The sequence below is a fragment of the Astatotilapia calliptera genome, chromosome 6 (assembly GCF_964374335.1).
Source record: "Astatotilapia calliptera chromosome 6, fAstCal68.1, whole genome shotgun sequence".
Taxonomy (NCBI): domain Eukaryota; kingdom Metazoa; phylum Chordata; class Actinopteri; order Cichliformes; family Cichlidae; genus Astatotilapia; species Astatotilapia calliptera.
Window position 1 is genome coordinate 137,933 of NC_137427.1, and position 17,943 is coordinate 155,875.

Here is a 17,943-nt window from a genome sequence, read left to right on the forward strand (position 1 = left end):
AACACAGCTGCACAACAAAACAAAAACAACAACCACAAAAAATTGATACAACAAATTGGAAAACAGTTATTCATCACTTGCTTGCTTCACAACAACACTTGGGCACATATTTGTGAGCGCACATGATACAGCGACTATCTTATCCAGCAAAGTCATGTTCTCACCTTCACATGGCACCACAAAACCTGGACCGTAGACAGCCTATAACGCGTTCTACGTGGATCCAGACATGTGCCAGTTTTCGTGTGTCCTCCACATCTTTTGCTTGTAGCTGACTACGACCCCGTGTAAATGCTGGAATTTTTAAAGTGACACCCATTAAGGCAACACTTTCCTTGATATCAATACCCCGGTCAGCGAGCACTATGTCCCCAGGTGAAAGCTTCTGTAGAAAGCCAGATGTTTAAGCTATCTGCTGTGGTTGGATCTCAGCTGTAGTTTTCGTAGTGACTGGTGCTGAAAGATATACATGCATACAGACAAAGACAAGTTCATTTTATGTGCAAAAACAAGACACAGTACTTAATGTGGAAAAAGTGGAATTTATTTATGTACATTAACAATGTTACCTGCATGGATTTCGCCTGGATGAGCTGTCTCTGCCCCACAGGAACGCGGGCCTTTTCGTGGCTGTTTTGATTTCGATCTCTGTCTTAACTGATCAAATCTCACTGTTTGAGAGAGGGTGCCCAGTCTGGATCGCATTCCAGCATTTTGTAGGCTGGTTTGCCTACAAAACACAGCAAACATTACACACAGCCACATAAACAAAGGAGCATAGCGCGATGATTTCTGTTCAGCGCCATATAAGACGTATTAACTACTACAAAACACTTACCTTTGTGGAAATGCTTGGAGCAGACTAACATGTGAGGTGGAGTGTTTTCGAACGTTATATTAGGTCTTCGGATAGCGGCAATCCAGGCCATCCATCACCTCTTCTTGACTTAGGGACCCCTAACTTCCAAATGTACTTCCTCCATTAAGAGCCTCGGTGTTACTTTTGACAGTGCTTTTAAATTTGATAAACAAATCAGCTCCGTAGTCAAGGGATCTTTTTATCAATCTACAGATTTTAGCTAAAGTCAAGTCCTACCTGTGCAGGAACGATCTAGAAAGGGTGGTCCATGCTTTTATTACATCACGGCTGGACTACTGTAACTTCCTTTATGCTGGTTTAGATCGTTCCTGTCTGCATCGCCTCCAACTGGTGCAGAACGCTACTGCTTGCATGCTGACCGGTTCCAAAAAGAGAGACCACATAGCTCCGGTCCTCTGCTCTCTCCACTGGCTCCCAGTTGCTTTTAGGATTGATTTTAAAATTTTACTGCTGGTTTTTAAGGTTCTTAACGGTACTGCACCTCCTTACCTGGCAGAGCTTCTTAGCATTTACCGCCCCAGGAGATCTTTGAGGTCAGCAGACCTGATGCTTTTAGATGTTCCCAGGTACAGACTAAAGACTAGGGGAGAGAGGGCTTTTGCTGTGGCTGCACCCAGACTGTGGAACAGTTTACCTCCTCACATCAGATTCTCCACAAGCCTAGGAACTTTTAAAACTGCTCTTAAAACTCACCTCTTCTCATTGGCTTTTAGCAAGGTTTAACTTACTTTTTTAACTTATTTTTTTTATCAGTGAGGTGTTTTATGTACTTGCGTTTTATTGTATTTTATAATTGTATTTTATTGTACAGCACTTTGGTCAGCCTTGGTTGTTTTTAAATGTGCTTTATAAATAAACTTGACTTGACTTGACTTTGGAAACATGGCTTGGACAATTTCTCTTCCACGCCGGAATCCAATAAAAACCATTCGCTTTACCCGTCGGCTTCACGCGGCTGTCGCTCACCCGGCTTGTGCAGTTAATAATAAAACAGCTTCTTGCCATTTTTTGTTTCTTTTTATCGCTGTGTAACTGATTTCAATTGAAAGCCTGCGTGCGCTAGTACCTCTTGCCACGAGTTCCCAGAATTCTTTGCGGTTTTACCCCTGAATGACGTCACATTTTCAATCTCTGTAACAACTCACCGCGGGCAATAGTACTCTCGCGATATAACAGAAAATAACAAGTTAACACTGCTATCACTTCCAACATAAATGAAGACAGGAAACTAAACAGCAGTGACGTTTGTAAGGTTACTGAAGTTGGGCTAGCTGGTATATAATGATGTGCTACGTAATCGCTAGCTACACAGCTATGTTTGCATAACATAAACACAGTGAAGCTGGAGGATGAACGCTAACTTTTTTCCACTCGATAAACGTTAATGTGAAGGTTCTTGATGGTTAGAGACAAATGCAGTCGCATGGCAGGATGCTGTAAACGGACCAAACTTCAGTCAGGAGAACAACTGAGATAATCCATCCACAATACGAGGTTAGTCATTAATATACTGCTGCATGGGCTGGGCTGTAGTTACACCGTAAGGTTTTGATAACTGTGCTTTAAAATGGTAAATGGCCTGTATTTATATAGCGCTTTTACTAGTCCCTAAGGACCCCAAAGCGCTTTACATATCCAGTCATCCACCCATTCACACACAAAATGAACAACGGTAATAAAAACCGAGAGAGGCCGACAGTGATCACCGACTGTTTTTATGGGATAGAGATACAAAACATGTTAAAAACACAACAGCCTTAATAACGCATAGTTTGGACCCGGAAGGATTCATCACATCATCACTTAAAGACCAGATGGGGTCTGATTATAGGAAGTCTGAGGGTAGTATAATTAAAAGTTTATTTTTTATAAATGTTGTATTAGTGAAATCAGAATATTGTATATTTTATGTGTTGCACCCTCAGAGAGACATGACTCCGTTCTCCTTTTTCTTGCAACTTTATTCTCCTCAGTTCAGGTTTGGAGTTTACAGGCAGAATAGCGTATCATCAGCAAAACATCACTCCCTCACGCCTCAGACACTGTTTTTTTTTTCTGCACTTACTGATGACATCACACATCTGAACTCTGACCTCCTGGAGCCAGTAAACTACAAAAATTAACTAGAAATGTGTCCAAAAACAAAACGCAATTAAATAAGAATAGTCTTTAAAGATTTTCCCCACAATTCAGAAAAATTGAAGTTTTATAAGTACTTTTAGAGCGCAACACCCTCCCCCACAAAAGAAAAATGTTGCCACACATTTTCTTTCTAATCTTTGACAATTTACCAAAAATAGAACATTTAACCAAAGATGAGTGAGCAAACAAGTATTTCCACACATATTACACGTTACTGGGTGAGAGGCTATACCATCTCTTGGTATCTCAGGACAAGTCTCTCATGGTCACGATACAAAACTAAATGTTCATAGTCCTTTTGTACTGAAGGGTGGGTTATCCCTCGAAGTATTGGTGGGCCTGCCAAATCTTCGCAGTGGGACAAGGAAAATACCATTTACACCCCAACATCATGTGATTACACACTTCAAAACCATGAGTTCAGTAAACCCATATTGTACTCACTACTGTCTTAACTCTTTGACGCTAGAATGATAAACCTTCCCTCTATTTATTATAGTAATAATGCTCAGAGTACCTGTTTCTCTTTTAACTGTAACATGTGTCAATACTACATCAACATGAACTGCAACTGTAATGTTACGCTTAGATTAAACTCTCTTGTGAAGTTGACTGTGTTTTTCTGTTATATCTATTGATACTGTAAAGGATACATGAATGATGGTGGGACAGAGGAATGATGGATGCCACTTGAAGGGCTGTTCACACTGACAGGGCATGTGCTCCATTGCTGGACTGTTGGCTGGCCTAGTTTTTCATATGTGTAGACACGCCGGGGCTGTCTCATTCTCTTTGGCTTGTGCCTCCATGTCTCAGCATCGCTCTGCTCACCCTCGGGTCCAACAGCTGGAGCTTCAACCTCCTCCTCCAAACTGCGTCTCTCCTCCACCTGTTCCTCTTCAGGATGCCCCTGTGCTCTGAAAGCAGGCTCAGACTTCTCTCCGAGTGCGTCACTCTGGGGGCAGAAATCCTCTGTTTCTGGGTCGAGGGGTGGATCAGCATATCTGAGTGCTGTCCACATGTGACAGTCATCTTCACTAGAACTGCCTGTGTCTGTTTGGTCAGTATCGGGCTTGGTCTGATGATGTCTTCTTGCTGACTGTCTCTGTTTGTTTCCATGGCTTTTCTCTTTCAGGCTGCTTTCACACACCACAGACTCGTCAACCAGGTAAGGACACGGCAACAGTAGGTTACGGTGTAACACTCGTCTTCTTCCTGTCCCCTGCAATGGCTCAACCACATACACTGGACTATCAGGACCTTTCCTCTCGGTGATGACATGAATCATATCCTCCCAATAGCTGCGCAGTTTCCCAGGACCTCCTCTGGGTGTGAGATTTCTCACCAAGACATGGTCACCTGGCTGAAGCACAGAGCTCCATGCACGTTTATTGTAGTTTTTCTGTCCCCTTCTTGCACTCTTTCTCATGTTCTGCCTTGCAATTGCATAGGCCTCTTGCATAACTCCCCTCCATTTCTCTGCATAGCCACTGCGTGACTGACTCTTCTCTTCTTCTCTTTTTGGGAAGAGCAGGTCGATAGGCAAGGTTGGTTCACGCCAAAGAGAAGGAAGAATGGAGAAAATCCTGTTGCTTCGTGCATAGTCGGGTTGTAGGCATGAACTACTTTGTTCAAATGGTCTTTCCATCTTGACTTCTGAGATTCATCAAGTGCCCGGAGCATACCTAGGAGGGTCCTATTGAAGCGCTCTGCAGGATTGGTCTGTGGGTGGTACGGGGAGGTACGAGAATGGTTGATACGCAGTAGCCTTGAAGCTTGCGGAAAAGATTGTTCTCAAATTCTTTCCCCTGGTCACGGTGTATTTTGGATGGGAAACCAAAGCGCATGATAAAGTCATCAAAGAGCTTTCTTGCCGCAGTCTTCCCAGACTTGTCCCTTGTCGCATATGCCTGGGCATATTTGGTGAAATGATCCACAACTACGAGTATGTATTCTTCACCTCCTGTGCACTTGTCCAAATGCAGATAGTCAATGGATATCATCTCAAACGGCGCAGAGGTTTCAATGCTCTGAATTGGTGTTCTGGTTATTCTGTTAGGCTTCTTCTTCTTTATACAGCGACACACCTGAGTGACATAGTGCTCCATTTCCTGCCTCATTTTAGGCCAGAAGAAGCGCTGCCTGGCGAGAGCAACCATCCTGTCTGCTCCTAAATGTCCCATCTCCTCATGTAGATGTTTATAGACCATGGGCTTTAATGAATCAGGAACAACAAACTGTTTTCTCCTGGTGGTCTCACGCCTCAGAATGCCATCTCCATCAATCTGCAAATGGGGCCACTGCCGAAGAAGGTACCTAACTGCCTCACTCTCCGCCATCTTTTCTTTATGCTTCAGGTAGGTGTGTGTTCTTTTCAGGGATGGCTATGTCTGCATCCTGGGTGTCTCTGATGTTGTCAACTGCAAACGGCTGAATTGGTTCTGAGACGATGCATCCCTCTGGCAGCGCGTTGACATTACAGGTGACAGCTGAGATCCAGTTCATTTCTCCTGTTTTCTCTCTCTCTAGGGCTTTCCCAATACATTCAATGTCATCTTGCTGACATTCCTCTGTGCATTCGTGCATGATGTCTTCAATGGGCTTTCCTCTTCTTGATAAGAAATCTGCATCTCGATTCGCTGCCCCTGGCCTGTACTTAAGAGTGAACCGATAATCTGCCAACTCCGCCACCCAGCGGTGTCCAGCTGCATTAAGTTTCGCTGACTTCATGACGCATGTCAGCGGGTTATTGTCACTGTACACAGTAAAATGAGGCGCATGAAACAGATAATCACAAAAGTAGTAGAGAAGTAAAGTAGTAGAGAACACCATGAGAACGCTAAAGGGTGAAGTGTGGGCGTTGATCGTATATACCGGACAATCGCACATACCTGTCTAAAAGGACAGGTATGTGCATTATGTGGAACATCGTTGTTTTAACAACCCTGAAAATGGCAAAGAGACACGCTTATGAAGCACAGTTTAAACTGAAGGCCATCAGCTATGCGGAGGAACATGGAAATCGAGCAGTGGTGAGAGAATTTAAGATTAATGAATCGATGGTTCGCAAATGGAGGAAGCTAGAAAACAAGCTCCGGCAGGTCAAGAAAACGCAGCTGAGTTTCCGCGGACATAAGGCGAGGTGGCCCGAGACTCGAGCGGTGGATCATCGAGCAAAGAAGGAGCGGGAGAAGCGTTTCGACGGTCACCATTCGGCTAAAAGCAGTTTCACTAGCTGAAGAGATGAACATTGAACATTTCCAAGGAGGTCCGTCTTGGTGCTTTCATTTTATGAAACGGTGCCATTTTTCCATCCGGACCAGGACTACGGTAGCGCAGCAACTTCCAGCGGATTATAAGGAAAAGCTGGCCATCTTCCGCTCCTACTGCAGCAAACACATTGGCGACAAAAACATCCAGCCCAGCCACATCACAAACATGGACGAGGTCCCGCTCACTTTTGACATCCCGGTGAGTCACACTGTGGAGAAGAAGGGGACCAGCACGGTAGCGATACGCACAACGGGGTATGAAAAGTCTTCTTTTACTGTTGTGCTTGGCTGCCATGCTAATGGACAGAAACTGCCGCCTATGGTGATTTTTAAGCAAAAGGCTTTGCCTAAAGAGAAGTTTCCAGCAGGAATCATCATTAAGGCAAATGAAAAGGGCTGGATGGATGAGGAAATGATGAAAGAGTGGCTGAGGGAGGTGTATGTAAGGAGACCAGGTGGTTTTTTCCACGCATCACCATCGCTGTTGATCTGTGACTCTATGCGTGCCCATCTCACAGCTGATGTGAAAAAACTAGTGAAACAAATGAACTGTGAGCTTGCTGTCATTCCGGGAGGCCTGACAAAGGAACTCCAACCGCTGGACATCGGTGTGAACCGCCCGTTCAAAGTAAGGCTGCGAGCGGCGTGGGAGCGATGGATGACCGGTGGAGACCACAGTTTCACCAAGAGTGGAAGGCAGCGCCGGGCGAGTTACGCCACAATTTGCCAATGGATTGTAGATGCTTGGGCTAACATGTCTGCTGGCACTGTTGTTCGAGCTTTCGCAAAAGCCGGCATCATTTCCGAGGAGCCGCACGGCACGGAAAGTGACTCTGACAGTGAAGAAAGTGAACTTGGCATGTTTGATGGAGATTTAGCGCAGCTGTTCAATTCAGACACAGAGGATGAGGACTTCCATGGGTTTGATTGATGATAAAAATGTGAGTACCAAACTTTGTTTTGCTCCTGCTTTATTTTTAAATACGCACACTTGTATGCTTGTGTGTTGTTGATGATGACGATTACCGGTAATAGAAATGTGAGTAAGGTACCGAACTCGGGTTTGCTCCCGCTTTATTTTTAAATACGCATACGGTACTTGTATGCGCCCTATAATCCAGTGCGCCTTATGTGTGTGTTAAATACAGTAATGGCACACATAACTGAGACTGCGCCTTTTAGTACAGTGCGTCTTATGGTCGTGAAAATACGGTATATGTCTTTTGCACAGGCACTTTGTCTTTTAGCTGTATCTCCAGCTCTAGATCTTTAATGCATCCCGTGTCCCAGTCATCTTTTGCAAAAACATTGCATTCCTCCCTCAGCATCTGTTTTACCTGCTGCTGTTGGTCACTTGTCAGATGGCTCAAATCCACTGGTGGGTCCCAGGGCTCAGTTTTTGTTGTCTGACTGGACTGCACTGTGGGTAAGGAAGTACTTCCGTCTGATGTCTTAGAAAGCTCACCCTCCATACATTTTACATGTGGCATGTAGATAGCATCAACATTGTGCAGCCACCCCAGTGTAGTGCGACTACAGAGGGTGATATCATGGTCAGTCATGTTTTCCACAGTCACTGCAACAACTAGGCCTGCTGGCCATGGTGTCTCACAGTTCGGCTCCAACACTGCATGTGACCCACTCAACACACTCTTATTTAGCCAACCACATTGCACTGTCATCATGTTACGCTTCGGGATGGTCACAGGTCGCCTTCCTACTCGGGCTATGTGGGGATGGCTGTCAGGCGTTTGTTTCTTTAGGACAGACAGGACAGCTCTTGCAGTTTTGCGCCCCACCTCGAATGCTGAGCACAATCTGTCCAGCATATGCCCTGGGGGGATACAGTCTTTGCTGGTGTCATTTCTCAAAGCTAATTCTTCTATCACATTAAAGCCGATGATGGGGCATTCAATGTCACCGCTGGCGACTAGGATTGGAACTTGGACGGGCCTGTTGCTCATCCCAGCAACAGCATTTTTGGACAGGCTGAACTCAGTCTCTATCCATCCTTCATATGGAATACTGGTCCCATTAGCAGCTGAGAGCTCTAAAGCTCCCTCTTCGAGCAGCTCTTCCACTGACCTCATTTCAGCATCAGGCAGGTGTTTCTTTCTCCAGTTCGTCCCCACTATCGATACTTGTGAGCCGGTGTCCCACAATATTGTGGTGTCCACACCTCCTAAGAAGCCACGGACCTGGCATCTTTTGCCTACCAGCTTCGCCATTTGTTGTTGTTTACCAGTGAGGGGTGCTTTGAGGCTGAATGGGTCGGTTTGGTGCTTCTCCCCTTCAGGGTTAAGTATGATTTCGATCTTACTTGAATTAGCTGAGCACTTTTTCCTACGACAACCTGCTGCCCAGTGTTCCGTACTGCCACATTTGTAACAGTGGTCACATTTGTTTCCTGTATTAGATGATTGACACTGCTGGCACTGTCTAACGTTTGTGCTCCTAGGCTGTGACTGGTATTTCCGGTCAGGTGGTTCGACCATTCTCATGTGCTGAGGCTTAACGGTCTGCTGGAGGCTGGCAATGTGAGTGGTGAGGTTCTGCAGAGCCTCACATATAGCCTTGTTGCTTTGATCAACTTTATCCATTAATGTGTCTCGTTTGACCGCTCCACCTTGCTTGTTCTTACTGTCTGATGTGTGCATACTGCTTTCTTTTTCCACCTCTTGATCTTCCCCACTTACTGCTGCAACTTTGATCATCTTTGCTCTTGATGCAGCTGACAGCTTATTCTTTCTTTCCATTTCCAGACTGTATGCCGCAGTCATTTTTTCCAGAAGAACCTCATCTGTGATTTTAGGATTTTGCAGGTATAGCTTCACATCAGCTCGGATGGTGTCATCATGGAGGCCAGTGAGTACTGTCTGGAGAAACTGATTTTGGATGAGCTCCGAACTGTACTTTAAACCAGACTTAACTCTCTCTGAAGCAAGAACAAGTTGTTGTCTCAAATCCATTGCTCGCATCAAAAACTGGATTGGAGTTTCTTTTGGCTCCTTCATCATATCCCCTCTTCAATGCCCTCTGGATTTGTCTTTCCAAGCTAGTGCATGTTAATTTGTCCTTTTGGTTTGGTTCTCCAATTTGTCCCATTATTTTCAGATCCCGTCGGTACAGTGGGTGTACAAAAGGGACACTTTGAGTGGCGACAGGGGTGACTCGTGTAGCATTCAGATGAGAAACACTTTCTCTCTGCTCGTCTGAATTACTGGGTGCTATCACATTTTCAGCCACAGGGTGGTGCTCTTGTACCACTTGTTGAGGCAACGGGGCATTACTTTCGCATCTCTTTTGCTTCACTTCATAAATTTTGTCATCTAATTCCAACAACAGAGACATTCCTTCATCTTCTCGTGCAGTAACATCCTCTCCCTCTAAGTACTGGAGAATACGCCGCCTCAGTTTACGAGGTAAGTCTTTTTCACTTTCATCCACGGCTAAACTGAGGGCAGCACAAATCTCATTCAAATCCGGTGCTAGCAGTGTAAGTAACTTTTCCTCTGTCTCCTCAAGAAGTTGCTCCCAATCAGGAGACATCTGCTGTACTTTAGACATGACGAAAAACTTTTACCTTCACTGCCTTTTCTTGGAGGGATGGCACTGCCGTATGAGTTCAGGTGGGGGGGTAGTGAGCGAGGCTAGTCACATGTAGCTCATCCTTCTTTGCGGTATAAACTCCAAACCGGGCGGAAACACCAAGATTATGTTGCACCCTCAGAGAGACATGACTCCGTTCTCCTTTTTCTTGCAACTTTATTCTCCTCAGTTCAGGTTTGGAGTTTACAGGCAGAATAGCGTATCATCAGCAAAACATCGCTCCCTCACGTCTCAGACACTGTTTTTTTTTTTCTGCGCTTACTGATGACATCACACATCTGAACTCTGACCTCCTGGAGCCAGTAAACTACAAAAATTAACTAGAAATGTGTCCAAAAACAAAACACAATTAAATAAGAATGGTCTTTAAAGATTTTCCCCACAATTCAGAAAAATTGAAGTTTTATAAGTACTTTTAGAGCGCAACATATGCATTGATGTGATGTTAATTTGTTGATCGCTTTGCATTATTTGTGCTTCTGCCTGCATTTCTCTCACTTTACCACCTTCAGGATGAGAGTCTGGCGTATCAGAGCCAGCTCGACACTCTGCAAGCAGAAATCCTGAAGCACAGAGAGGAGCTTCGCAGTCTGCAGGTCGTGAATACTGACAGCCAGCTCTCCAAAGAAGCTGCTAAGGTGACCTGTAATTTCCTTTGCTGTGACTTCAGATTAAGAAACACTCAGCATCGCTCACATTATCCAGCTGATTTGCCAGAGTCATAAATGAAGGAGTCACTGTATCTCACAACTCGCCACCATCAGCCTACATCTTCTTCTGCTTCGCAGGCTGAGTTGCAGCAGCAGGAGGAGCTGCTTCACAAGGAGTGTAAGGAGAGGGACCAAGTGATAGCAAGCTACAGGAAAAAGGTTGATGAGCACAAGGCCCAGGCTGCAAAAGTTGAGAGAAGGGTGAGAGACATTTAATGTACTCAGTTTTTGTAGATGAATGTTGAGTAACAAATAAAAGAGCAAAGATATAAAGAAGTACCTTCCTGCTCACTCCAGCACAGCAGGCCAATCACATTGATGTTAGTGACACAGATGTTTGGTGACATCATCAGTCTCTCCAATGGTAGAACGATGTGAGGTGAGGGCAAAGACAGACTTCTCTTGTCCACATCTTTGTCTTTCCTGTCCCCCAGTCATGTCTGTACCGATTGTAATAACTTAAGAGTAAAAAAAGTAATAAAAATAAACAAATAACAAAGATCAATCAAGTGGACCAGCATGGCAAAGCCGTAATGATCCACTTGGGAAAATAAATGTGTCGGGCATTTTTCTTGGTAATAATTGTGATTGCTACAGTGCTGAACGGAAAAACGTGGAATGCCCGCTCTGGGTCAGGGACGAGTTCCTGCCCCAAGTGGAGGAGTAAAGTGAAACCAGGTCCCTGACATGTGCAGTGGTTGCTGTTGCATCGTGCAGGTACAGCGAGCAGCTGTGCAGCTGGATGAACTAAGCAGTGAGGTCCAGCACAGCACCACCAGGATGCTGGCTGAAGAGGAGAAAGACATTTCGACTGCTGAGGAGGCCTTCAGACGCATCAAAGAGGCCACAGGGATCACCGATATACAGGTGCAAAGGTTTCCGCTCATTCTGCTACACACAGCGTGCTTCCTGATATGCGTTTTCCTTTCATGCATTTTGTGTTTGTAGGAATTAGAGGAGCACTTTACTTCTCAGAAGGAGACACGTCGACATCTGGAGAGGCGGCGGGAGGAGAACGAGGAGGTCCTGCTGCAGCTGAAGGAGCAGAAGGAGCTTCTGGAGCAACAGTCTGAAGAGATTAAATATTCTGGGGAGGCTAAACTCTCCAGGTCAGACACATATTTAACTCTGTCATGCAGCAGCTGTCACAGTGTTTGTGAATCACATGGACTCTCTGTTGGTGTGAATGGGACTCAGAGGATCACACGAGTGTCTAATTCTTATTCTGAAGCCTCTGCTCTTTCTGTGTGCTTTTTCTAGCCACCAGCAGATGCTGCAGGAGCGTGAGCAGCAGCTGCAGGCTGAGCAGCAGAGGTGCGATGAAGCCGAAGAGCGACTGGATCGGCTTGTGAAAACCCTCGGTCCCGTCCGTCACGGAGTTGAGCACCTGGCAGACCATCTTCAGCACATCTCACTGGTACAAACAACCATAGTCTATTAGGATTCCTGATGTTGATGAGGTCTTCAACGTAAACTTCTCCATTTACTGGGGCAACATTGATTGAACATAGAAACGGATTCTTACAGGTGTGCTGTGTGTTGTCACCATATAGAGAAGGTAAAAATGTCACATCTGACCTGTCCTTGAAGGTCAAGAGATAAAGTGATACTAATGCTATGGCCACTGATTGTATTGACAACAATGATATATAGGGATATCACATTATAGTTTGCATTTGACCTGTGACCTCACTTTTACCTTTCACATTAGCCTGTCTCTCATGTTGAAATATCTTTAAAGGATGTGTTGTCAGGAGAGTGAGCTGCCGAGTTAGTTCGAAGTATACCGTAGTATATTATTAAATACTAAGCTCAAGTCATTCATGTCCCCTTATTTACAAATCAGTTTGTATCATCATTACCTGCTCCCTATATAATGCGTGTGTAATCAAGGTAAACCTCCATCTCAAGGTACGTTTTTTAAGAGTGTTACCTTCAAAGGAAATGCCCCCCAGAGAGAGAACTGCCCTGCTGGAGCTCCACAGTCTTCATGTGCTTTTGTTCCTTTTTTCACGCATCATCTCCCAGGATGAGCACACAGTTCCCAACATGCATCCAGACTCAGAGGACTTTGTGGTGCTGAAGCTGATGGCCCAGTGTGAGCAGAAATTGGAGTCCCTGCAGAAAGAGCTTGAGGGGATGGATGTGGCAGCTATAATGAAGGAGATGGAAGAAAAGGAGGTAAGACAAAAGCCTACAAACTCAAAACTTGAAATGGATCATCTGAGTCTGAAACAACATGTTTGACATTTGGAAATTCAGTCAAGGCTTTTGTTTAAGTTTGTCCATGGGCTCCCCATTAAGAGAAAGGCAGTAAAACATGTGTGTAGATGATCATTAACACTCAGCAACACCTTCTCTGTTTGAGAATATAACACAGAGCATACAAACACACAGTCTGCCAATGACACTGATTAACACTAAGCCTAACCCTTCCTGTTTTTTCTGCTATGAGTTCTACGTCAGGATTGAGGGGAAACACAGCACCCAAGTCAAGCCACCTGAGGATCAAGCAGAAGATCCCTACAGTGATGGTAATTTGGTGTTCTTCTACACACTACCAGCTACGACTAAAGACTAAATTACATTGAAATTGCTGATTACTTAATTGTGTTCCAGAGGACAAGAGTGACAAGGACTGGGCTCACGTCATCTCTCGTGAGGCACTGAAGCGTCAATCTCAGCTAATCGTCGACTCCAACTCAAAAAGAAAGGCCCAGAAGAAGAGGAAGGGCAAGTTTTAATCCGACGGCATCTCCAAACTCTCCCACAATAAAGCAGTGATGTGTAAAACGGGATGATTTTAAGCCGAGTGAACAGACTGTGATTTGTCATTTGTTAGGGCCGAGAGGGCCAGGCTGTGGGTGTGGACTCAAATGCAGACACAGAGGGAGGCAAAACGGGCGTGAACACAGTGCTTTATTTACAGTGCCTAGTGAACTTACAAAGCAGGAAACTATGAATGCTATGAACGGAGAATGCTATGAACTGTGAACTGTGAGGCCAAACTGTGAACATGAAACTCTGAGTGCTATGACTAGGTGCTAGATTTCACGGATGGATCCTGGGAATGCAAAAAAGGGGCAGCGGCTTGGATGGAGGTACGCAGTCACTATAATAAGAGGAGACAAGTAGTCAGTGGCAATCTAGTGAATCACAGCTGAACAATTAGACTATGGTGGTTAGGGCTTACACGTTGCAGGTTAAAGTGTCATGCGAAGAGGAGGTGTCCAAGGGGTTCCGGGTGAGGAGTGTCCAGAGAGGATCCAGAATATGCTTGGAGTGAGGGGCTTGGCAGGGAGGCAGGCAGGTGTTGTCCGATGATGGAAAGGAAGCAACCAGATGACAGAACCAGCGTCCAGGCAGAGATGTGAGTAGTTTAGGTTGGAAAACGCGACTGCCAGGTGGGTCTTATGACAAAGAAAACACGGTGAGGAGAAACGCAGTAGTTAAGGGCTTGGCAGCCTAGCACTAACATGAGTTAGCAGAAGATCTGGCAGAGGTCTGTTGTGAATGCTGGTCTTATATGCTGGTGACTTGATTGGAACCAGGTGTGGAAGCTGATTGGAGTCTCTGCCTGAAGGTGGAGCCCAGCGGAGTGGAAAAACCCCGTACTCACCCGGACCAAGACACCATTGCTATCAAGTTTCTCCTCTTAGCTGCTGCTATAAGGATATGTAGTAAACAACAAATGAAGACTTAAGTTTTAACAGTCTTACATGACTGTCATGAATTGATACCTTATGTCTGTACTTGTTGTGTAAGTAGGTTTCATTTAATAATAATAATAATGGATTGGATTTATACAGCGCTTTTCAAGGCACCCAAAGCGCTTTACAATGCCACTATTCATTCACTCTCACATTCAAACACTGGTGGAGGCAGCTACGGTTGTAGCCACAGCTGCCCTGGGGCAGACTGACAGAAGCGAGGCTGCCATATCGCGCCATCGGCCCCTCTGGCCAACACCAGTAGGGTGAAGTGTCTTGCCCAAGGACACAACGACCAGGACAGAGAGCCCGGGGATCGAACCGGCAACCTTCCGGTTACAGATACGCTTCCCAACCCCCTGAGCCACGGTCGCCCTCGGCAACAGTCAGCTGTCAACACTTTACTCCACATCATTTTTGGTTGTTTTACTCATATTTCACTCTCTGCCTGTCTCCACAGAATACACTATACAGGAAAGAGGGTGCTCTAAATAGGTCTTGCAGACTCAAATATATGCATCCACTGTACAGGCAATTTTGTTGAGCACTACATGCATGCTATATGGTGTTGTGTGCCTGTGCAGAGGTTTTGGCAGAGGATTTCTTTTTTTTTGTGTGTCCCGTTTGGATCTTCAGCCATCAGAATTGTTGTCTGAAGGCCAAGAAAGATGCCAAACAGTTTACAGTTTACTTCACCAAGTGGATCATCATGGCCTTGCCATATTGGTCCATTTGATTGACCTTTATTATTATTATGTATTTATTTTATTTTATTTTTGGTTGTTACAGACGGGATAGACTAGTGCATAGGTGTCAAACTAATTACATTTGGCCCGCCATACCAAATTACTTTTAGAGCTGGCCTACTGGTATTATACAGCTAATATATATATATTGTTTAGTATTAAGCTTTGCTTGTTCCATATTCAGTTTTTCAGCAAAACGTATTTGAGTCCATAAGAATAGAATAGAATAGAATTCAACTTTATTGTCATTGCACATGCACAGGTACAGGGCAACGAAATGCAGTTTGCATCCATCCAGAAGTGCTTTAGTGATATAGATATATTACAATATATATTAGCAAGAAAAGATTCATTCTTATATCTGAAGGAATAAATATATTTCAATAAATATTAACGTTAGCCCACGACTTTGTTCCAGTTTTGAATTTTGGCCCACTGTGTATTTGAGTTTGACACCCCTGGACTAGGGGATAGGACAGGGAGAAAGAAAGAATGAAAGAAAGAGGGAGAGAAAGAAAAACACAGGGGAGAAGAGATAGTGAGAAAGGGGGAAGAAAGAAAAATCCCCCCTTCCGGGGGGCGCCCGGAGGGAGCCCAGAGGGATTGATCAAATGTGGTGGCAGATGCTGTATCAAGACTAATGTGATCTATTAGGTGGTTTTTATATTGGTTAGAATTAAGATTATTTTTTATTTTTCCAGTTAATGAGGACCATTTTCTTGGCAATGCATAGGGCCGTAAAAACAACGTGGGCTGTGTTTATTTCTGCAGTGACCTCATCCAAGCTGCCCAGCAAGCACACTAAAGGGGAGGCTGGAATGTTACATTTCAGACACTTTGATAAGTCTTCACATATCTCGCCCCAAAACCTCTGAACTGGTGGACAGAACCAAAGAGCGTGGATGTAATTGTCCGGTGTATTTGCTTGACAGTGTGAGCAGTTGTTAGAAAACAGCCCATCTGGAACATCCTATTACCTGTATAGTGGGCTCTATGTAATATTTTGTATTGTATTAATCGCAAACTGGGATTTCTGATACATTGAAAGGTTTGCAAGCATATCTGATACCAAAAGTTTTGGTCTAAGCTGATCCATAAATCCGCTTCCCATTTTGCAATAGGAAGGGATATTGATTCATCTATTTTAGAAAGTGTTCTGTATGTTTTAGACAATAATTTGGGGGTTTTAGAGTAAAGAATTGTACCACACTTGGTGGTGTTTGTAATTCAGCTTGACTGGGCTTAAATTTATTTTTTACTATGGATTTAATCTTTTGATATTCTAAAAATCTTTTCTTGTTGATCCCATATTGTGTAATTAGTCTGTCAAACGAAATAAAGTCTGTTCCTTCTGATATATGTTCCAAGTATTTAATTCCTTTATAACTCCAATCTGGCAAGTTGATCATATTATTGTTTTGTAAGATGTCCGAATTGTTCAAGATAGGTGTACGTTTGCATGGGATTAATGAAGACTCTGTTATTTTTAGAAACTCCCACCATGCTGTCAGAGAAGAGCTGATGTTGATGCTTTTAAAGCATTCATGTCGTTGGATGTTTGAGCTGATAAATGGTCCGAAATTTCTAGATTATTACACAGTGCCTGTTCTACATCTAGCCAAGGTTCATCTAAGAAGGTATGTTTTAACCATCTAGAGATAAACTGAAGCCTGTTGGATGAAAAGTAGTGATTAAAGTTTGGCAGATCTAGTCCTCCTTTATCTTTGGTCCTTTGTAATGTTTTTAAGCTTATACTTAGGGGTTTATCTTTCCAAAGGAATTTAGAAATATACGAGTCTAGAGATCTAAACCAATCTTATGATGACTTACTTGGGATCATTGAAAATAAATAGTTTATCTTTGGTAAGACCATCATTTTTATAGCGGAAATCCGTCCCATGAGTGATATGGGTAGACATTTCCATCTAGCCAGATCGCCGCCTACTGTCTTTAAAAGTGGGATATGGTTTAATGTAGTTAAATCTGCAAGCTTAGGAAAAATATTGATACCTAAATATTTTATATTTCCAGATTGCAGTCAGGTAGATGAAGAATTATGGAAGGAGCAATTAATTGGAAGAGCTGTAGATTTTGACCAGTTAATTGAATAATCTTAGACTCTTGAGAAAGAGTTTATCAATTCAATCACAGAGATATTGGTTTGTGAATTTGGAGAAAAAGTTACACGTCATCCGGATAAAGGCTGATTTTATATTCTACATTCTTGCATTTTATGCCCTTAATTACTGAATTCTGTCTAAATGCTGCTGCTAGTGGTTCAATAAAAATTGCAAACAGTGAAGGGGAGAGTGGGCATCCCTGCCTGGTGCCCCTCAGGAGACAGAAGCTGGAGGATGTTTGGTCATTTGTTCTGACACAAGCTGTTGGGGAATTATATAATATTTTTAACCAGTTAATGAAAGAGGATCCAAAACCAAATTTGTGTAAAGTTGCAAATAGAAATTTCCAGTTAACTCTGTCAAATGCTTTTTCTTGCCCACAACTGGTCATGGCAGATGGCCGCCCCTCTCTGAGCTTGGTCCGGCTGAAGGTTTCTTTCTGTTGAAAAGGTTTTCCTTCCCACAGTAGCCAAAGCGCTCGCTCCTAGGCTTCAAATCTGTTGTTTTTTTTCTTTGTTTTCTTTATATTATCATATGGAATTTACCTTAAAACATAAGGCAAGGCAAATATATTTGTATAGCACAATTCAACAAAAAGGTGATTCAAAGTGCTTTACAGAGACATTAGAAACAAAAACAAATAAAAAGCATGATTTAAAATTGATTAAAACAAGCAAACAAACAAACGAATTAACAAACTAACAAACAAACAAAGAAAACCGTATATAAAATAAAAATCAAAACCGATAAAATC

The 17,943-nt window shown here is 43.7% G+C and overlaps 1 protein-coding gene across 1 annotated transcript in view; it reads left to right on the forward strand.

The window, feature by feature from the left end:
* The window catches only part of LOC113023509 (outer dynein arm-docking complex subunit 3-like), a 29,591-nt gene extending 13,167 nt beyond the window's left edge, over positions 1 to 16,424 (forward strand). The window contains exons 6-13 of the mRNA XM_026169574.2: positions 10,416 to 10,541; positions 10,692 to 10,814; positions 11,331 to 11,480; positions 11,562 to 11,722; positions 11,874 to 12,030; positions 12,642 to 12,794; positions 13,069 to 13,147; positions 13,233 to 16,424. Coding sequence (XP_026025359.1) covers positions 10,416 to 10,541; positions 10,692 to 10,814; positions 11,331 to 11,480; positions 11,562 to 11,722; positions 11,874 to 12,030; positions 12,642 to 12,794; positions 13,069 to 13,147; positions 13,233 to 13,357 — 1,074 coding nt within the window. The 3' untranslated portion in view covers positions 13,358 to 16,424. The remainder of the gene's footprint in view (positions 1 to 10,415; positions 10,542 to 10,691; positions 10,815 to 11,330; positions 11,481 to 11,561; positions 11,723 to 11,873; positions 12,031 to 12,641; positions 12,795 to 13,068; positions 13,148 to 13,232) is intronic.
* Positions 16,425 to 17,943: the final 1,519 nt, after the last annotated feature.